This window comes from Cuculus canorus, chromosome 16 (genome assembly GCF_017976375.1).
Source record: "Cuculus canorus isolate bCucCan1 chromosome 16, bCucCan1.pri, whole genome shotgun sequence".
NCBI classification, from domain to species: domain Eukaryota; kingdom Metazoa; phylum Chordata; class Aves; order Cuculiformes; family Cuculidae; genus Cuculus; species Cuculus canorus.
The window spans coordinates 4882959-4905464 of NC_071416.1; the positions used below are offsets into that span (position 1 = coordinate 4882959).

At 42.4% G+C, this 22506-nt stretch overlaps 1 protein-coding gene across 10 annotated transcripts in view; it reads left to right on the top strand.

The window, feature by feature from the left end:
• Window positions 1–1932: 1932 nt before the first annotated feature.
• PTPRT (protein tyrosine phosphatase receptor type T) overlaps window positions 1933–22506 on the top strand; it is a 452370-nt gene continuing 431796 nt past the window's right edge. For all 10 annotated transcript variants that reach the window (XM_054081441.1, XM_054081448.1, XM_054081450.1 and 7 more), the window contains exon 1: window positions 1933–2178. In XM_054081441.1, coding sequence (XP_053937416.1) covers window positions 2109–2178 — 70 coding nt within the window. In that variant the 5' untranslated portion in view covers window positions 1933–2108. The remainder of the gene's footprint in view (window positions 2179–22506) is intronic.

The window sequence follows — 22506 nt, forward strand, 5'->3', positions numbered from 1 at the left end:
CTAGTACTTTTCATACAATCATGGAATAGTTTGGATTGGAAGGCTCAGAGAAGATCTGAGCCTTCTCTTCTCCAGGCTGAATGGCCCCAACTCTCTCAGCCTGTCCTTGTATGGAAGTTGCTCCAGCCCTCTGATCATCTTTGTAGCCTCCTCTGGATCTGTTCCAACAGATGTGGGATGATGTGATTGAGAGCAGCCCTGCAGAGAAGGACTTGGGGTGCTGGCTGGCGAGAAGCTCAACGTGAGCTGGCAATGTGCGCTCACAGCCCAGAAGGCCAACTGTGTCCTGGGCTGCATCCAAAGCAGCGTGGCCAGCAGGGTGAGGGAGGGGATTCTGCCCCTTTATTCCTCTTGTGAGACCTCAGCTGGAGTATTGTGTTCAGTTCTGGAATCCTCAACATAAGAAGGAAATGGAGCTGTTGGAACAGGTCCAGAGAAGGCTAAAAAGATGATCCGAGGGCTGGAGCATCTTCCATATGAGGACAGACTGAGAGAGTTGGGGTTGTTCAGCCTGGAGAAGAGAAGGCTCCAGGGAGACCTTAGAGCAGCTTCCAGTACCTCAAGGGGCTACAGGAAAGCTGGGGAGAGGGGCTGTTCACAAAGGCTTGTAGTGATAGGATGAGGAGCAATGGGTACGAACTGGAGAGGGGCAGATTTAGACTGGACATTAGGAAGAATTTCTTCCCCCTGAGAGTGGTGAGGCCCTGGCCCAGGTTGCCCAGGAAAGCTGTGGCTGCCCCATCCCTGGAGGTGTTCCAGGCCAGGTTGGATGGGCTTTGGGCAGCCTGAGCCAGTGGGATGTCCCTGCCCATGGGAGGGGCGTTGGAACTGGATGAGCTTTCAGATCCCTCCAACCCGAACAGTTCTGTGGTTCTTTATTGACCCTGCAGGTTGCCCTGACCCACGTGCAGGACCTTGAACTTATTGAACCTCATAAGGTTCTCACAGGCGAATGTGTGTTACGTTTAAACGCAAACTTGTCTTCACGGTGTACTTTTTGGCGGGCCGGGAACCAACACCACTAAGAATTGAAAAGCCCCGAGGGCGGTTGTGAGGAGCCCGCGCGCTGCCCTGGGGCTTCCGGGCCCCCCCCCCGCCTCAGCGCGGCGCGGCCGGTGCAGCAGCGCCCCCTCGGGGCCGCCGCGGGGAGCGGGGGGGGCGCGGGGGTTCCGTGGCCGCTGGAGCTAATGGGGGAAACGTGTCCCTCACACGCAGCGAAGAGCGCGCCGGAAGCTCTTTTGGGAGCCGAGTGACTGTCTAAAATACCCCCCTGGTGCTTAAACAGGTGCTTTATCCCAGTAGCATCGCTTTCCTGTGCGTATCCGAGCTCAGGGGGTTGAGGTCGATACGTCTCCCGTTTCGTGCTTTTCTCTCTCATAACGGCACACTTCATTGGCAACTTCTCTTCCAAAAGAAAGCAATTTTTAGGATGGTGTTCTTTTAAGATCCCTTCCAACCCAAACTATTTTATGATGATCGCGTCTCCGCTCGTGTCCGAAGCCCCGGAGCGCAGCGGGACGCGGTGGGATGAGATGCTTAGCAATTAACTCCCTCGAAAGTCAATGGAATAATCATGAAAAAATGACTATTTTCAGCTGCAAAAGCCTGCGTGCTCTCCAAACAGCCGCCGGAACAAAGGACCCTCAGAAAGGTGCTGTTTCCCCCGCCTGGCTGTAGCCAAGGGTCGCATCCTCCCTTCCCATCCCTTCATCCCCAATCCCAACCCTCCGCCTAACGCAACGCCTTGCATTTTGCTCTCCATCCCCGCTGGAAACAGGGCAAGAGGAGGCAAACCTCGCTCGGCTGGCGAGATGCTGTACTTCAGCCTCTCCCGATTGGAGGGTTTTGTGCAGCTGAGCTTGAATAGGGATTAAAAAAAAAAAAATTAAATAAATAAAAAAAAAAGCCTAAACCCAACCCACAACCCAACCAGTGAAGAAGCTGTGGGAGGGGAAGGGGGGCCGGGGTTGGTGCCCCTCGCCTCTCGCCGGCTCCTCCGAGCCCGCACCGCGGCTGCGGGGCCGCGCCCGAGCCGCCAATGCGGGGGATGCTCGCACCGAGGCGGCGGCACGGAGGCACCGGGCACGGCAGGTGAACTCCGGGGAAGGATGACCGCCGTGGCTGCGATCGTCTTTCTCCTGCAGCTCTTCTTTAAAGCGGACGGACAGGTCTTCCCAGGTGAGTGGAAAACCCCCCCAGCCCCCCAACTCCTCGCCCCGCATCCCTTCGGCTGCGCACGGAGCTCCCGATGCAAGCGAGGATGGAAACGGCTCTGGAAAGGCGCAGCCTTGTTAAAAGTCGGTTTCGAAGCGGGGTGCGGAGGCTGCCGAAGCCCCGGCAGCGGCTCGGTACCCGCGTGGGGCTGCGGAGGCTCCGCCGGGATACGCGGAGCATCCTCGCCGGGATAGGGGTTTGGGACTGGGGGTGCTCGCTCCTCCGGAGCTGCGTGTGGCCGGAGGGGAACGCATCGCTTTATTCTCGGCTTCGAGACACTCTGAGCCCTTATTTTGGTTTTGTAGTAAACCATCTATCCGAGTCCGAGGTGGGAGTTTGGGTCCTGGGGGATGTGGAGCTCGGGAGAAGCTGCTGCCTTGCTTTTCCACCCGGTTTTGGGGTTGCTCTCAGAAGTTTGGGGGCAGTTTTTTTCTCCCCTTGCCTGTCTCAGCCCAAGTGTAACTTTCTCGGGGGGACTCAGCTACTCAACTGACTCCTTCCCAGTTGTCACGTTCTCTATTAAGGAATACTTTGCTCCCTGGCATGTGTACATTAATAGTAGCCGGCTATTTTCTTCCTCCTCCAAGTTCCTTTAGGCATAGTTTGAATTATTTGAAGATGACAGGTGCTTATGGAGCTGTTTCTCTTCTCTTGTGCTTTTTAGTAGGTAAACCAAAGATATGCGTGGTCTTGTTTTTCTTTTGGCTGTTGTAGTATGCCGTGAATTTTCGCACTGCATATTAGCTTTGTATTAAAAAATGACCACTTTTAATTTTCTTCTTGCCTAACTTCATTTATTTAGCTTTCAAAGATTTTTTTTTTTTAGATTTTTTTTTTTCTTCTATCTATATATTTAGGACAGGTAAAAGTTCCCTGTGCGACATCACTTAGTGTAGGGATAAATCTCAGTGCCTATGAGTTGGTTTTGTAGCTCGACCATACCCAAGTTTAGTTTATCACTAAACCTTGGAAGATTTGTCTTAATTTAGACCAAAAGCTTAACTGACTTTGCCTTGCTGCTTTAAGACAGAGCTACTGTGGGGTGTAGCAGATGCTGAGCGGGCAGCCAGAGCAACGTGTGGCTCTTGAACTGATCCTCTCGGTCCAGTAGGACTTCCAAGGAAAGTTTGGGGTGCCCAGGCCCAGGAGAACCCTGGTTGACTCGGTGAAGTAAACATTGATATCAATCCTGTATGGCTTAATGCCACCATAGGGTCTTGTTTACATTGCTAGGCAACTGCACAGATTCCCAGATTTATTAGAAAGGCTGGGAAATCTAACCTAGTTAAATAGCTTCTTCGTCGACTAAGCAATATGTGGAGCTATATTTTCTCTTTTTCTCTCTCTTCCAACTGTGTTTTTGTGTTCTTGATGCTTGTCATATCAATTGAGACAAGATCCGTAGCTTTTGATGAATCATTTAGCCAGATGCTTGGAAAAAAAGAGCTTTCTGTGAAAATGGCAAACTTTTAAGGGGGCAGAAACACTTTGTATTTGAGGGAAATAGTACTATAATACAAGCTCTATGAGCTAAACACTATGAATTTTGGGGATTAGCTTGATGCTTTCATTATTTTGAGAAAACTGTGACATGTTTTATTTTAATCATCAGTTCAGGGCTAGAAATGACCATGAGGTTTCCTAATCATTAGTATTACCTTCCATCTCCTATTGTAGTGCACTTCTTACCATTCAAAACAAGAGGAACGTATTTTAACAAATATTTTCTTAACTTGTCTTGAAACTATTCTTTTCATTCTAACTAATGAAGTTAAGAACTTAGACTATATCTCTGACCTGAAGTGCAGTAATCTGCACTCTGTCCGTGTTGCTGATAATTTGATGATAAAAAGCAAAGCTTTTCAGATGCACTTCGTCTGTAAAATTTCAGAGAAGTTTGCAGACTCCAGTTAGTGCCACCGGTGCATTTCCCCATCTTCCATCAGGTGGTGCTCTCTCCATAACTATTAGGATGCAAATACTTTCTGTCTTTTTCTGATTGAATTATTTTTCAAAGCCTAATGCGTTTATTCAGCAGCCTTTTGTTAAACATCCCCAAAAAATCACTGCCCAAGAAGTGGGCTAGATTTTTTTATTATTATTTTCTTACATGATAGGCTATGAAGTAGGAAAGCCCCAAGTCAAGACAAAATAATGTTCAATTCTTACTTGAACAGTTGAATTCTTGCACAGTTACTGCTGGTGCTTCATGTTATCCACAATATAAAACTAGAAATACTACAAAGCGACAGCAGAACAGTGATGACTTCTTCCTGGAATATCTAGTTTCGTATTGAAGTAGCCGCTTAGCACTTATTTCTTTGTCATTGCTGTATTGCTCTATTTATCATTCTTCTCCCCAGCAGTTACTTTCAGTTGCCTGCAGTCCCTGTATGTATCTATAACTGAAGGTATGCTTTTGAGGTTCCAAGCTTCTGATTAGCTTTAGGGTCAGCTACCAATTTAATTCCTCTACCTTCCCGTAGAAGAGACACAAATAACACCTGGTAGTTCTAGTAATTGCTGATTCTTCCAGGTTTTCAGGAATTAAGGGACTTTGCTTAGGGGGAGCTTTTTTCCTTAAAGCACGTGTGCAGGTTTTCTCCCATCAAATATGTGCAGTATTCTTGCAGTTGCTGTGCACTTTGCTACACTCTGGTTTTGTGTCCATTTTTAGCACAACCGAGGGGAGAATGGAGAGATTGAAGTCATTTGCAGCTGTGAAAAAGCATTTAGAGGAAAGTAGGACAGTAGTTTTTCTTTGGGACTGTGCACCTGACGAGCAGGGTGCTCTGACACTTGTTTTTCTTCTGATGTCAGTGTTTGTTTTTAATTTTTTTTCCTTATCCTGCTGCTTGTTTTCATTGTGGCAGAGCTCCTGAACGTTTGGACCTGTAGCTCTTTGCTTTCAAAGGCTGCTGCCACATCATAAAGTTATGGCAGTTGATAGTTCATTACCCATGGCTTGTCCAGGGAAGATGGGAAGAGGAGCAAGGGAGCAAACTGCAAGAAATTTTGGGGGGGATTTGCTAGGAGTTCATCTCATCACAGATTTTACCGTCAGTAAATTGGCAATGAAAAATGGATCTTTCTGAGCAAGCTACTCTGTGTGGCAATTGTTAACAATGCAGCCATTTAACTTGATAATCAGTTTTCACTCCCTCTGGGGAGCTGTTAGCGCTACAATTCAACTTTATTTTTCATTCCTGGCTGGCTTGATTTGTTTTCTAATAAATAAACAATTAATATGAAAAAGAGGTGATGTTGTGCAACTGCCTATTTTAACGGTGGCAATGAAAGGTCATTGTGTGTACAAAGGCATCTGTGAATCTCTGTGCTAATCCTTTTACAAATGCAGAGTCCTTTTTTTTTTTTACCATCCACCCTTCTGAAAAGTCACTCAGCTCTGCTTTTCTTGTTTAATTGTGGGGTTTTTTAGTCTTATGCTCTGTGTGTAGGCCCGTGTGCTCTAGTTTTCATTAATATTATGGAATGACCTGGGACACTTACTGTAGAACATTATAATACTATTTTTTTTTTAGAAGGCACCATCATCTGTTGCCATGGAAACCCGAATAGTGGTGAAGATGTAGGTCTGAGGGTTTCAACCTCAAAAGATATGGACAAGGATTGTTTCATATAGGAGCAATTACTTTTGCGTATAAAATCCAGTTAAGTGGAGAGAAGAAAGGGAAATACAATTATCTGTTTAACATGGCACTGACAATCCCTCTTTTCAATAGCATTCAGAATAGAAGGAACAGTGTATCCCTCATTCTCTGGTATGTTTATAGGGGGTGGCGGTGGTGAAGCTCATTATTTATCATAATAGTTGTTTTATGCCTGTGGTAATTTTCATTGTAGTTTTACTTAGAAGGTAAACAAATGTATATTGGCAGGCATTATTCTTTTGCTGAATGGGAAATGCTGAATACAGAACAGTGTGCAACATCAGCACCAGCGCTTAAGTATTTTGCTAATGTGCAAATCTGAGACTCGCTTAACATGGCCCTAATAAAAAATAAAATAGCAGATCTCATCTGAAATCCACCTACTAAAATCTGTTTGAAGTATATATGGGTTTGCTCTCTCATGTGAGCGAGCAGTAATACTTATCTGTTTTGCCGCAGAAATACTGAAGCCTAGTTAACATTCATAAAAACTCTTATGATGTTTGGGTGACGAGCAGCAGGAGCGTGTATGTGTATTGCTATATAAAGCATATGGCCTTTAGAGAGAGATTTCTTAATTTTTGATGGAAACTGCTTCAGTCTGTGTCCTCAGTGTCTTGTAAAGCATAGATAAAACATGTAATGAAGTTTCTAATATGTGTTTGTAGGTACGTTCATAGATGAGATGTTCCTTAAGGATGTTTTAAACAGCAGAAGTATGTAGTGGTCACCTGCTGGTATAAACTGACTCAAGCCGTAGTCCGGTGTTCTTGCTGAGATGCAAGAAACCACTTGTGCCTCCCATTGTCTTGGTACCAGAGAGCTACAATTCCCCAAGGAAGAGCTCGTAGGTTGACATTTCTTGTCTCTGTGTTGTCATTCTTGCAAAGAATATGGTATGCTTGGCTCTTACGGTATTTCTTCAGGATTTTGCGGAGCAGTATTACTTGGTTCATTTAAACCAGCGTATTTGGGCAAGAGTCGCTTTTATTCCTGGTACTGTTTGTTTTCTAGTTATCTAATTTTTCTGATGATGCTCTCCCTGTTTGTGCTGGATGTAATTTCATTTAGGCAGTACTTGCTTTTTGGGGGAAATCCTTCCTTATCTTTTGACTTATTGCCTTCTGGAGTTGCCTCTTACTTCTGAATGCCAGTTGTTTCCCACCACCCTGTTATTTCCTGGCAAACTGGGAAGAAAAAAGCAACCCTACATACCCTAAAGCAGACAAACAAAGAAGGTGAATGTTGTGGATGGAATCAGTGGTAGCTCCTTGAAACCTGGTCCTGTCTTTCTGTATACTCATAGTTACATAACAAGCAGTTGCTTCTAGTGTTCATTATTGCAAGCTCTAAAAATCATATATCTTGATGGTAGAGGAGACAATTACTATATCTTAATCGGACCATCCATCATTTAATCAGACCCACTTGTTTTTTAATATCCAATAAATACATGCCATCTATCATGCCGTGGTTTGGAGAAGCTGGATACTTTGCAAGCTGGATGGCAGGGCATTATGCGTTCCAGAAAAAAAATGCTGATAAGTCAGTTTAAGAAAAGAACCATCTTTGAGAAAGAAGACTAAGTGTGTTTGATGCTATACTTAAAGATGATCTAGGTCTGGGAAGCGCAAGCATATCCACCTGTGAACAAGACAAGGTAAACAGGACAAGAAACCCCAGGAAGAGTGGACCTACTTAGTATCTGGTCGGCTGTCTGTCTTGTTTTCTTTCAATTAGTGCTTGTAAATCAATTCAAGCCAGGAGCTTGATTTATTTTCTCCTACTGGATCTCTCTGGGACTGCAGGCTTGGGAATTGAGGCGGACTTGGTGAATTCTGCTACAGTTTGAAGTGATGCAGCTCACGTAGTCAGAAAATGATTGAGCTGCTTGTGAATTTTGGGAGAATGGGACCTGGCTCTTGTTCCTTGATATTTTTGAGTTCATCTCACAGAAAAGCTGTGGGGTTTGACAGCTGATGATGCTGTGTGGGCACAGATCACTGCTGCAGCCTGAGCAACCTGCGGTTATGCAAACCTCTCTTGAGCTGTGCTGTTTCCTTTGTACTGGAAGTGCTCAAAGTATCCCATATTCTATATTTTGTTAGCTGAAACGTCTTCCGATCTGACATAACAGTGGAAGCAGTGTTTACCACATTTTTTTATGTATGTCTTTGTCATAATCTCAGCTTCATTCCTGTTGAATCTCTGGGAAGCAGCTCTTGGCTGCTAATTCAGCTGAACGTTGAGCAAAGGAAGGCTGTTTCACTACTTGTCCTCTGCAATATTGTGAAGAACAACAGTATCAAGAGTATTGCAACTAAAAACTCAGGGTTTATCCATTTTTATGGTGGGGATCAATCCTTCTCACTTTGAACTTGAAGAGAAATACCGTTACCTGCTTCTGCAGAAGTAGGGCTTCATGTTGTACTGGGATTGTTAGTCTGGAAATGTTGTGCTTTTGAATACAGTACTGAATTTGTTGCTATTACTGGAATGACGTTAAGCTGTGTGCAGGTGAATCTTCATTCCTTTAGTATTAGCCAAAGTTCAGCCCCTTTTAGTGACTGAGGGAGTGGGAAAAGAGACATAAATAGGCACTCATGTGCAGTGTGCTTTCAGCTTCCTTTTTTAATGAAGAAGCTTGGAGTTGAGAATGGCGGTGGTACCATGTGGGTTTGTGTATTTAAGATGATAATAGTGCTACCACCCTTCATTGCTTTGCAGAAAGCTTGTGTGGTTGTGACCACCTTCTGGAAGTCTGGTGTGAAGATGAAATGGGGGAGGGAAGAAGGGAATTAAGGCAATTTGACTGCTGTATAGATGGCTCATTCTTACTTTAGAAATACACTTACTGGAATTGCAGCAGTGTTTGCTGGATAAGCAGAAGAGCTCTTCTGTCTGCGAGATGGGAAGCTGCTGCACTTTGTGGTTCATTTCTCCAGAATAGGGACTTTCTGTCAGTGTGTACCCATTCATGTGCTGGCAGTCCAAATCTTATTCTGCATTTCTAGGCAGGGATTCAGTGCTTTAATAGAAAGTTTTTGATGAAACACGAAAATGTAATGTATTTCCACAGCAATCGGTTGTTTCTCGGGGTAATATTTCATGTTTTGATATTTTGTCAGATGTTTGTGACTAAAAGAGGTACAGTTACAAAAAAATCAAACCAACCAAATGAAAACCTAAGCCAAGAGGCTGTTTATATATGACTCTACACTTGACTGCCTTGGGTTAGTGTTAAGAATTTTTACTACTTTGTTCTCTTTCTTTTTTCCTAAGAACTGGAAAGCACCAATATAAATGTTCAGCAGCTATTCTTTACAGTTCTCCAAGCAAGTCCATCTGTTTGCAAAGGGTGTATGTACCTGCATTTCTGCTTTAGCAGCGGGGAATTGCTTTCTCTAGCCTTTAGCTTGCATGTGTTTGTAAGCTGGCTGAGCTGAAGAGCTTGTTACCTTCCTTTCCACTCTGGACTTGACAGGCAATTGTCAGTTTGTAACGGTATCAAGTCACCCCTCCAAGTGAGCATCTTTAATAGAAAGCGCCTGTTTTTTTTCCTCTTTATTGTTTATTAAACTTAATGTGATTGCTTTATTGTATAGTAACTTTGAAACATCTGAAAAGCCAACTGTGTTAAATGCTTCAGAGGCACAAATGACTCATTTTTGTACCCTGAAGAACATTTTCATCTTGCAGTTGCACGAGAGAGAAACAACAGAATAAACGGGAGCAGTGTGGCAGCTGACAAGATGCTGGTGTGTATAGGTGGGGGGTTAGTTATGGAGAAGGTGATGAGAAGGCAAGTAGGATGAGGTTATAGCAGTAGGGAGAGGAAAGAAGCCAGTATGAAAAGAAACATGAAAGGTAAGAGGAGCCTGACAGGATGGAAACAGTGAGGAAGCAGACATAAAATAAGGCTTAGAAACTGGCTGCTGTTCCTGATGTTCACAGGCTGGGAGGATGGCTGGCACTGCTATCATCTCTGTCCTCTCCCTTCCTAAGTTAGCTGTCAACCAAAGTTATTGCTAGAGAGCTTGGCGCTACAAATCTTGGTCCTTAAGCCGAAGTGTGGGCTGCAGTGCCTAGTTTTCATTGTGCTTCCTTTAGTTCACAGTGATGTTTCCTTGAACTGACTGAGCCATCTCTTCAGAAACCAAACTGATATGAATATTTAGAATTTACTAGCAGCCCATACTAGGTTTGCTTAGAAAAGTGTGTGTGATTTCTGTGTTAAATTTGCCAGAAGCCTGAACTGTGATAGGAGCAGTGTTCTGTTACTTGAACTAGACTGATATGTCAGAGGTCTGTTCCTGCATTCACACTAGTTGCACACTGCTTATTTCAATAACGAAAAAGAATAAGTATGCAAAAGGAAGAGATGCTGATACATTTGTCCTCTGAAAAATGCTGTATCAATACCTGTCCGTACTAGGATGAGTTGTCAGGACAGACACAAGGTCTGGTACTGTAGTGCATCGTTAGGCTCAGCTCAGAGCCTGACCCTGGCAGCCCAGGTGTGATGCACAGTTCTGCACAGCAGCTAAACCCAATTAAATGTCCAGAGGTCGTCGTGATGTCCATCGGCAAACTAAAGCAAATTGCTTATCTTTTTGTTTATTCCTTTGGAAAAAAAAATTGGTTTGAATCTAGTGTTGGTTTCAGGCAGACCTTTTTGTTGCAGAGTTGGCTCTGACTAAACAGGACGTTATCCTCTGATAGTTTTGACATTCAGGTTGGTGCCCTCCAGCTCTCCCTGTTCCTGTGGTCTGGCAGTTCCTTGCCAGCACTGACTCATTCCCTTTAGGGCAAATGGATCTCTGGAGGCACCCAACAGTCCTCCTCTCGTGTCCTGCCTTTGAAAGGCAGGTAAAGAGGTAGCAATGGCAGCTTTGTACGCAGGAATAACATGAAATAACTGTCGGGATTGCTGGCAAGCAAAGCTTGCTGACTATTTGGTTGCTGCCTAGTTGAATTGGACTCATTATTTAATTTCACGGGGAGTGTAAGGGGCAGACTTAATGAAATCTAAGACCAGTGGAAAAATTTCCACAGGTGTAATCTGAAAATTGATTTGTAGGAAAAGAGCTGTTCTAAACCAAACAGTTCCATTGCTGTTCTGCACACTCAAACTTTCTAGCAGGAATTGGAGGTGAGGAGGGGAAAAAGACTTATAATCTATATAATCTAATTATCTATCTGAACTAAATAATAGGTTGAAATAAATCTTGCATAGAGAGTCTTACATGTACTTTTATAAGGAATATTTACTGTGAAAATGGTGGTCAAAACCCTGCTCCAGCTTCGTGAATAAATTATATCTGTTGGCAATAGTTTGCTAGATAAACAGTAAATATTTTTTTATGATTAAGAAATGGAAGATGGTGTATATACTAACAGATATCAGCACGTGGTAGCAATAATCAGGGAAGCGGAAAGCTTGGGAATAAACAAACACGCTGTCTCTGTTGGCACCAGGATAACCCTGGAGACTGCCAAGGCCAGAGCCTGCAAAAATGAAGCATAATTAATTGTCCTTAAATGAACCTACTAAGCAAAAATAACTGTTTTAAAGCATCCTCTTAACTTTGCCTCTCTTAGTATAAAACTTTTCCATGTGACAAATTGTTAAATGCTCTATAATGTGTTTATTAACACTTCTGTGGATGCTTAAAAGACTAATCATGGAGTATAACTGTATTGGCCATCTCTCTTACTCTTGCACTTTGATGCGTTTCTAGTAATAACACAATCATTTCTCAAAATTGCTAAGTAGTAATGTTTTAGACCAAAGTCCTGGTGATTGAAGGTCACTCAGCAGCTTTCTTTTCCTTCCAGTGCTACCTATGCCTGTACTGATGTAAAGAGTTCTCATGGCAAGAAAGCAAAAAAAGTGTTATTTTCTCCCATCCTCCCCAAAACCTTTGAGCTGATGAGCTCCTACTGCTAACAGAATGCTTAATAACTGAGAGTTTTTCACTGAGAAGTACTAAATTGCTTTCCATCACTTAGTAACCACTGGGAATTATACTGACTTCAGGGTGACTTGCTGATGTTTGGGACCTGGAGCACACAGGAAGCAACAGCAGCATTATCAACACACGATACAAGTTTGGAGTGTATCCTACTTGCCAAGTGCAATTCCTGTCAAAATTTCTGGACAGAGTACAGAATGAGTGAATTCTATAGCGTATATAACACCTTACCCATAACATGCTTCTTCCCTAGTACAGGGGTTGGCAGGAAGATTACTCACCCGGATCAGACTTCACATACAATTTCCATTTAAGTTCAGAAGAACCTTCAAAGTTGTTCATTTGTAAGTTTTCCTTAGTGAGGCTAAACTTTAAAGAGCTGCAAATTGAAGAAATAATATCAGAGTTAAAAAACGCAGACAGAAATTTAGGCTCAACCTTGGAAACTATTGCAATATAAGTCCAGAGTAAATGGATTATATAAAAATTCATTTTGAGTGGAAGAGGAGAAAGCTGGGAGTGATTAATGCTGAGATTTTGAGAGGGCTGACAATTGACAGCGTACTTGCATGCAGCTGGATATGAATTTGAAAAGAAGCAAGTACACTAAAAGCAGAATGTGCCACCTGCTGTGTATTTAGTTTAAAAAGTGTATGTCTGGGTTTTTTTTTTTCCTGTCTGGAATATTCTCCTCAGCCCTGAACATCAGCTTATTCCTGAGTGACAAATTAAAGTGTTGAAAGTACCTACAAGTGACAGCAGTTTCTCCACTTTTAAGCAAAGATTTACAATATCTAAATACATTTAGTTTCTGGACCTGTAACTGCAAATGGAGCTGTGAAGGGGAGAGCACCTCTGAGGAAAGCAAGAGGGAGAAAGGAGAATTATTTAATGTGCACCACAAGTAATAGAATGAGATTAGAACAAGAATAATTTACTTTGAGCATAAGGAGAAAATTTATTGTAAACCCATGAGGTTGTGGAATTGTGTCCCAAAGGAAATGTTGGGAACTCTGTTGCCTGAGTCATTTTAATTTAGACAGGACAAAATAATTGACTGTCTTCTGTGTGTGCGTGGAAGTACTGAATTCTGTGAGAAAACAATCCACTGCAGGCTTTTTTCTCTAAATTTCTAACTTGCTTGTAATGCTGTTGAAGAGGGAAAGGAGGAGGTAGGTGTACTGGGAAAAAAGAGAGGATGCTGTATTTAGCATATAAGTGATGTTAATGTGTACTGATGCTTCTCAACTGCTTTTAATTCATCTGATTAAATCTGTTGCGTATCTTTTAAATAGTGGGAGCATTATGGTGAAGTCAAGATTGCATTGTGTCTTTCTCCATCTCCTCCTCCTCCCCAGCCTGTGATCAAACTTAGTGTAGCTCTGGGGCAGATAGGGTGGCAGTATTTAAAACACACACACAACCCCTAACTAGAAGTGCCACGTATGATTTGTAGGTGTTAAAAATGTATGTATTGTGCAAGCGGGAGAGAGGAGTGTTAAGAGTGTGATGTTTTTTGCTCTATCTGAGTTCCTGAATGATGGTGGGCGAGTTGTTCATGCTAAACTTTGGCAGGTGAGCACCAGCTCTTGTCCCAAGGGCTGAGGTGACATTCTGGATGTAACATCCAAAAGGGCTTTAGAAGCCATGTCTGCAGCTGAAATTGTTGCAACGGTGCTTCCCACTGAGAAAGTTGATCTTGTTTAGCCTAGAGAGAAGAGAAGGTTCTGGGAAGACCTTAGAGCAGCTTCCAGTACTGAAAGTGGCCCGTGGGAAAGCTGCGGTGCAGGGACAGGATGAGAGGAACAGTTTTCAGCTGAAAGAGGGGAGGTTTGGGTGAGATCTTAGGAAGAAGTTTTTTCCTGTGAGGGTGATGAGGCACTGGAAAGGGTTGTCCAGAGAAGTTGTGGCTGCCCCATCCCTGGAGGTGTTCAAGGCGAGGCTGGATGAGGCTTTGAGCTACCTGTAACATTGGGAGGTGTCCCTGCCCATAGCAGGAAGGTGCAACTGGATCATCTTTAAGGTCCCTCCCAACCCAAACCATTCTATTAGTCTGTGTTCGGGGCCTGACGCAGAATGCTGCGGACCCTGAAAATCCCTGCGGCTTCAGATGGGGAACACAGAGTCAACGTGGGCATCTTTCCTTAATGCATCTTAGAGTCTCTAAGAATGGAAGAGAGGGACCTGAAGGAGGGGCTGAATACAGGGCTATGAGGTGAGGTGGTGAGTGCATCTGAATGTCTGAAGGAGCAGAAATTCTATAGCTGTACAGAAATTCAAGAGGAAATTAATAATTCTTTCTGTGGAGATCGGTTTGCATAGTGTGCAGTAAATAATGCATGGGGCCATGGAACTAACACTAGGAATAAAACGAAGTATTGAATAGCTGCTCATTCAGTAAGTGCCATCCGTCTCTGGCATGGAACAACAAAAGGTTTTGTGGCAGAAAAGAGAATGTGATCAGGAAATTTTTTTTTTTTTAGAGTCAAATCTACAAGAAGGTTGATACATGGTTTTGCAGACAACCTTCTGCTGGGACAGTTAGTGCTCTTCAGAAGGCTTCCGTTTTGGTATTAACAATGTCTTTTCTTAGTCTCCCTTTGGGATACAGAAGCTCATCACCAGTAAGAGCTGGATAGCAGTCTGGGCACTTCTTTTTGCTTGCGTGATTGTCCTGGTCGGGGCTCTTCTCTGCTGCTTTGAAATCATGACCTGGTCTGTGTTCCTGTGCAATGCTCTCCTTATTCTTTTTTGGTACGATATCACCCAAGAACCAATATGAGTAGGCATGCAAGCAAAAATTAAGATAGTTGCGCAGAGTGAGCTGTGCAAACAACACTTCTGTGAAGTGACCATGGAGGGTTGTGAGGAATTCTGCTGTGGTTTAGACTTGACCTGCAAGCAGGTAATGGACTAAAAACCTCAAATCTAAATTCAATTAATGATGGCTCATTTATAAATCTGTTTACTACACAATGCTTTAAGATACACTTGTTTTATACTTATTGTTTGACTGAAAATCAGCATCACACCCTGTGCTTTTTTTGCTTCAACTAAAATAAAAAGTTAGGCGGGGAAACCAGTGCTGCTGCAATTAAATTTAATAATTGATTATTTGAGTCCCACTAAACAAAAAATGGAAGTGATAAGACACACCGTGTTACTTATCAGTCAACTTGAGGGAATTCATATTTTCTGAAAATTAACTTCAATTCTGTTCTTTTGTTATTGTTCTCAGCATTTACTTCAATGAAGTGTTAAAAAATTAGTTTCTTCCAAACTTTCTCCTTTTTCTTTATACTCTCAGGCTTCCAATTAATTTTCCTTACTCTACTCTTTCCCTTTGCAAGCCATATATACAGTGGTCATTCATTCTTCCTGTGTCTAGTGTGTTTCTTCTAATGCCCATCTGTGTAGTTAAGTGATGTTCTAGAAATTCATTGTGGTGTAACAACAAGTTTGTGTGTTTGCAACGTATGCCTAATAAAGGCATAGATCAGTTCTTATTCTGAGGATGTAAAAGTGAGCGGATTTAATTAGGAATGTTCTCTAAATTTTCTTCTTCACTGCAACAACTCTTCGCTAAGAGTAGGAAAGTAAAAGTAATTAAAAATGTTTTAGCAGACCTTTTCCCAAGAGGATCTCTTTAGTCTTCTGTCTTTAATGCTGTATGTATTTGACAGCTGGAACACAGCATTATGACTTTGTTGTGCTGTTTGTACAGGGAGGGAAGCCTTAGTGAAGGCCAACTTCCAGGGTCATTGGGCTGCCATCAGCTCCTGGAGCTTTCTTCCCAAGGCTGGCACTTTAACCTCATCCCAACCAGCCACGAGTGTAGTGCGGGCCTGCCAGCTGCTACCTGTTAGAGCATTTTCTGCTGGGAATGCACACCAAGGAACTTGACATCATGGAACAAGCTTGTGACAGGTCACCAATGTGTGAGAGAAGCGTGGTAGATGTAGATTTAGTTTCTACTGGCATTGAGTTCCCATGGGATGGGGAGGAAAGGCTGTGGTTTTCAGAATAACTCTGTCAGAAATAAGAAGCACTTAGAATTTTTCCTCTGTGGGAACTAAGAACAAAGTAGAAGCTCAGAAACTTAAAACTGCAGTTTATTGATGGTATATGTCCATGGGGCACGGTAATGAAATAGCACTAGGTGATGGGAGCAGGAATCTCATATTCAAGGTGATATTTATATAGAACTTGACCTTGACTTTCTGCTCCCTTCCTTCAGCTTTCATGTTTTAAAGAGGCAGTAAATGCAGATGAAGAATTATTTGTGGTATTGAATCCCTTTCTCCAGGACACCTGTCTTCATGTAACTTGGATTCTAAAGATATTGAGGAAGAAAATAAAATGTTTACATTGCTATTTTATAGAAGGGCAAATTCAGTATGAGAACATCATCTGTATTAGATATATATAATTACCTAAAGGAAGCGATTTGAAGAAAACGTATTTTAAGATGAATCTGAATAAAAGTTTTCCTTTCCCTCAGTCCTTTATGGTACTTTGCTGTTAATTAATTCTTCTAGAAGTATATTGCAGCCTTCTGCACCCTCTCTGCTCCTGGTTCTCCTGAAGAATCAAAGAGTTCTGACTCATTGTGCTTGCATTTTGTAATCTCACAGGTGAAATCGAAACTTTGCCCTTTTGGGCTAACTAGCTTTCCTTGATGACAAAGCAGTCTATTGAATGTTGTGCTGAAATCATGCAAATTGCGTGAGACGAATGCTCTCTTCATAATAATTCTTGCACTCACAGGAATTTTCTGCTATGTGAGATACCCATGCAGGGAATAGATGAATATTTTTGTAATGCTTCGATCAGGGATTTGGGGTTTTGAAGTTCAGGTTTTCTGTTCCAAGCTTTGTACCAGTCTTATTTTACATCCTTGGGCAAGTTAATTTTTCTGTGTCTCAATTAAGTCTATTGTAAATGGCATATATGTTTCTTTTCTATCTCACTGGAGTCTGGAGGAACTTAATTAGCACTTGTGAAATACTTTGAGATCTTCAGATGAAAGGCAAGAGAGTGCAATGTTGTTTTCAGGCTGGCTCCCCTCTCAGTCCTGATGTTATCAAATGATACCAAATCTAAAAGGTCTGATAAGATCTTGACTGTTGTGCATGAATATGCACTGAAGGAAATTAGTAGAGCTACCCATTTTTTACCTACCTAAAGTTTCTTATGAATGCTAATTGATATACAGCCCTTCTTTGTGGGAATAGATACCAGTCATCTGCTAACCAGATCAGAGTTGGAAATGAAACTGCTTTCATGGTTGGACTCTGTGTGCAGATAAGCAAGATAAATAATGGCTTGACTTTGGGTTGTTTGAAGAAGATGGCTGAGATTATCTTGGGGATCTCCTTTGGGTTAGGGATGGCGTTGCAGCCTTTTTAACAAAAGAAATTGAACAGATTTATTGGAGGATGTGGACACCTTCCCTCTCCAGAACGAGTTTTGTGCTTCTCAGGCAAAAGCAAACTCCTGCAAACAAGCTCCTGATCCCAAGCGTGTGCCCATGTGCGTGCTGGTGCTCTTTTTCTCTTTGTAGCTAAGTCAGACTTGAGTTATAAATGGCTTCAGGGAGCGTTGTGTATTGGCCTATCAACAACTCATGTTGCTTTTGCAAGGTAGAGGCCTGGGATGGCTTCATCATAAGTAGATTCTGGAACTTACCTTTTTGGAGGGTGCTCTGTGGCTGGTGATGGATGCATCGAGGTAGGGCAGAGACTGATTTTTTCACACGGTTTGCAAGTGTTCTTTTTAAGAAAAGACAAAATGATAATAAATGCACAAATGTTGGGAAGTGAAGAGGTTTATTTTTTTTTTCATTTGAGAGGTTGCTAAAAATTGACTTGGAGGTGAGACCATCTTTATTTGTTTGTGACTGATTTCTGTCTATGTTGTAGCAGAAAAAGGTTGAATGCATTTTTTCTGGGGCATTGGGGGCACTTATAATGGACCCAGCTCATTCTTTTTGATTTTGTCATACAGTGACGGGCTTGTGAGTGGTGAAGCACAAGGCTGTTCATATATGCTGTTGTGTTTCCTTCTCCTGAGTAAATAAAACATTTAATCTGATTTCTGGACCTTTTTCTTCAGCCTCCCACCCACCTCCAAATCAGCAAGTAGCTCCTCTTATTTTTATTATGTAAACAGTGAAGATGCCTATAGTTTAAAATGGCTTAAAATGGTACTTTCTACGTTCTCGATCTCCAATTGCTCAAACGTATGTAGAGAGCTATGGAACTGTTACACTAAATAGCACTGATATTGGAATTGAATTGCAGAATGGTTGGGGTAAGACAGGACCTCTGGAAATGGTCCAGCCCCCTGCTCAACATAGGATCCTCACCTCCAGCAGGTTGCTCGGGGATGAGTTCAGACAGGTTTTGATTATATCTCAAGGTGGAGACCCACAGCATCTCTGGGTAACCTGTCCTTTCACTGAATGCTACCGAGAGGACTCTCTCTGTCTTCTTTACTGCCTTCCACCAGGTATTGATAGGCACTGATAAGCTCCCCATGAGCCTTCTTGAGGCTGAGCTATCCCAACAATCCCAGCCTCTCCTTGTATGTTTGATGTTCCAATCCCCTAATGGTCTTTGTGGCTCTCTTCTGGATTTGCACTAGTATATCAATGTCTGACTTGTATCTGTGCATATACATGCATGTTTTAAACTCTCTGAGCACAGATCAGTGCAACCTGATGCAGTACCTGTCTAATTTACATATCTTGTCTGTGTTTTACATTTTTATACATATATATATTAGGACTTTATTTGGAGAGAGGCAATGCGTAGAGCAGGATTTCCCAGGTGATTCTTGTTTGATTAAATTTCAGTGTGTGCTTCATCAAATATTTGGCTTTGCTGAATAAATTGGTATTTTATGTTAGCTCATCCTGATTTAATGTCTCAGTGCTGTCCACTAGGTACAGAAAGGTAATAATCAGTGTGTCAGTAGCTGTTATATTTTCATTTAAGGGAAAACATATTAATTAATTTTTGAGATGGCATACAAAGAGGAGAGAGATTTGTTGTTGAAATACTGACTTACACCTAGAATGTTTTCTGCCAGAAGCTGAGACTTGAACAATTTATCTGGCTTTTCTGGAGATGAGATAGGACTTGTAGTACATAGACCTCCTTAAAGTCTGGGGGTCTCCCTGCTGTCCAGGTGGCTTTGTAGATCTGACCTTAGAGCGTGTTAGAATTCTATAAACTGGAAAAACAAAGTCAATTTATTCTCTCTTATGGTATGTTGAATGAGTTGGGACTGTTCATGGTTTAACTTATTCGCTAAACCCTTTTGTTGGGAGTAGTGTTGCGTGTTTGATACCTTCAAAATCCTTTTTCTGCCAGCAGTGGATTTGAAACCTAGTTTTGCATTTATTCACAATCAAAATAGCATAGCAGCCTTTGTAGGAGGGGTTGTTGTTTTTTTTTCATTGATGGATTTAAACTTGACTAGAGAACTCTCTGTGGAAATTCATTCCTGTTCCATCTTGTGGATACGGGTTCTTTGCCCCAATCTACTCGGCTTTGTCTGGCTTGTGGCTGTTCACTCCTGTATGTTAACGCACAGCCCCACTGGCACTCTTGGCTCCCATCAGAGGATTGACAGTACTGCTGCTCTGCCTGCTCAGAGCAGTCTTATTAAATGTAATGACTTGCCTCTTTGCAGGAGTCTGTAAACCACAAGTAGTCTTGGAAACATGTTTAATAGTGTTTTAAATGCGTGCATTAAACAATGTAAGAGAAAGCTCCTTGGGGCAGGGCAGGTCTCTGCTCTAAGCTCCTGCTTTTTAGTGAGGGAAGACATAGGTATTTACGTAGACTTGTAACATGAGTTCATTAGTGGGACCACTTCAGTGCTCTTCCCCCCTCGAGTCCTAATGAACTTCTGCTTTAGGACTATTCTTCTCTGGATCAGCTGATTTGCCGAGGCTGTACAGGCTCTCCTCTGGCTGTAGAGAGGCTGTGGTTAGTATTGGAGTGCTCACAAGGCAGCAGCCACCACCAGATCAGGGTGAGCCTCATTAATGTGTTTAAAGACATAAGTCTTCTCAGATGTTCCCCAGTCATCATGTCCCATCTTCCACTCGACACTGGAGAACTCCACATAGTTAGTACCAGTCTTTAGCTTCCTACTGCTCTGGACAGAGATGAGAACAAATCCCTTCTCTTGGATAAGATGTGATGCTGGTTAGTGTAAGGCTCTAAGTGCATATCCATCTTGCTCCTTCCTTATGGCCAAGAGCACGTGTGTGTTGGAGACCAGGTAACCTATTAACCTACAGCTATGAGAACAGGTTATATATAACAGAACTTATGCCTTGACTTGAGTTTGCTTTTACAACACTGATTTTTTGCAGACTCTTGCAACTTGAGTCTGCTTGTGCTTTGAGCTGACTGTTAAGGTGTTCGTGGCCTTGAGTGCAAGAGAACTGGCTGTGTTGCAAAATGCTGAGCTCCGTCGACCAATTACAGCTATAGCACTTCAAATTTGACTTGTAGAGGGAGCAAACTGTCTTCAGCTTGGACTGTAGACTAGGTGAGTTTTCTTCTATATAAAGCAAAACTGCAAGAGTCTGTGTAATTTTATCCTTGTATTAAATTACTGGTAGTGTTAGCCATTTGTCTTGTTTGCAGTGATAGAAAAAGGAGGACAGTAGTAAAGCAGTGAGTTGTAAAGTGCTAGGGAACTTGAGAAACTCAGGAAGAGGAAGAAGTGAAGAAAGAAAGCTGTGAGGGAGAAATGGGCTGTGCTGCGCTCAGGCAATATGCAAGTGGATATAAAAAAGGGGTGATATGGCTTTACCAGAGCATCCTGTACTTTGCTCTGTATGCCTTCCTAAAGAACCTGTTAGCAGTTGGAGGAAGGTGAGGACTTCTTAATCCCTAAGAAACCCTAGGAGGACCTGGGCTGCTGTTAGTTTTCTTGGTGACTTACTGTTCTGCAGATGATTTAAGAGTTCTTCGTGCAGAAAAGGTACGTGCTGCAAGTGGTGTTTTTTCCAGACTTGAAGGAAAACTTTTTTCTTCCGTGGAGGACAGGAGGGGGAAGCAAAGGTAGTGCTGTGTGAGTCTCTCTTCTGAATGCATGTTGAAAGCTGCCCTGGTTTTGTACCTTCTGTTTTGAGCAATGTTTAGGAGGGAGTTGGATGTCAGTACAGCCCAAGACTTAAATCTGATGGTTGGTAAGAGGAAGGACACAGAAATAAAAATAAGGTGCTGTAAAAATGACAGGAATAGGATATGAATGGGAGGAAAACACACTGTATGGGATGTTTTGGGCTAGCTAAGAATTGGTAAGTTTTACTTCTCCTTTTCCTGTGGTTCTGCGTTATTTGCAGCAAGCCCAATTCTCTTGGCCCCTGCTTGTATGGTATGTGCTCCAACCCTGACCATCCTGATGGCTCTCTGTTGGGCTCATACAACCCTGTCCTCTGCTCCCTCCCTTACCTCAAGCTGTAACCTTCATGCTAGTTCAGGTGGATCCTCGTCAGGAGGCAAATCAGCTGGCAGAGATGCTCCTACCTGCACTGTCAGATGGATCCTGTCTCTTGCTCGTGGCCTTTTCAGCCCCTGGAGGGTCCAACCGTGCAGCTGTGTGAAGTGCAACCTCAACCAATATTTCTGCCCAGTGGGATGCTGAAATCTCATTATAACAGTATTCCTGAAAACTAAACACTGAAAAGGAGCTGTGATACCAGGTAGCTACCAAAGGCTGCAATGCGTCTTCAAGTAAGTCAATGTTTCGGAGTTCTAGTTGCAAAATATCTTAAGATAGGGGTTTTTTTCCTGTCTTTTTGATGCAGAGATGATAAAATCCTATAATGGTTTGAGTGGGAACAGACCTTAAAGATCACATAGTCCCACACCCCCATCATGGGATGCATTACCTTGTTAAATTATCCCCTATTATAATTTCCTACCACTGAATTTTTAAATAAATCTATTTAAAACTGACAAATAAGGGCATCTTTCTTTGTTTCTTGTCTGTTCTGAAGAAATTTAATAACTGAAGAGTTTATCTTGGACAGAACTGCGTCCCCATAGACGTGTAGTTGTGACAATTCGGTGGATAAACCAGAAACGTTTTGGAGGGTGTGGGAAGACAGGGAAAAGATTTGCTGTTTTTTTATTATATTCCTGGAGCATTGCTTAATTTTTGTTGGGAACTTTAAGATTTTGTTTTATGGGGGGGCTGAAATTGAGTTTGTTCTACTGATGAGAAAAGTCTTGATCAATACTTCATAAATACTTTTGAGGAGCTTTCTTTAACCAAGAATGTGGATACTTTTTGCTTCAATTCAGAGTAAAACATTACTTTGTACCAAACAATTAAAATCTATTGATTTTTAACTTGGAGGTATTAAAGTGAGGAAGTTAAAGCCAGCTTCCAAATTGCTTTGTCTGGCTGCTGTTTTGTCATACAGATAAAGCCTTGCATAAATAGCTGCCTACTTTTTTTTTTTTCCCTCGGCACCATTCTCCAAATCTCCTTAAACGCCAGTGCTTACCTGTAGGTGCGTGCAAACTGTTGCTTGCCAGAATTAACAACAGGTGTCTGTATATGCAGAAATATTTCTGAATTTGGTAGTAAGAAAAGCATTTTGTGAAGCCGTT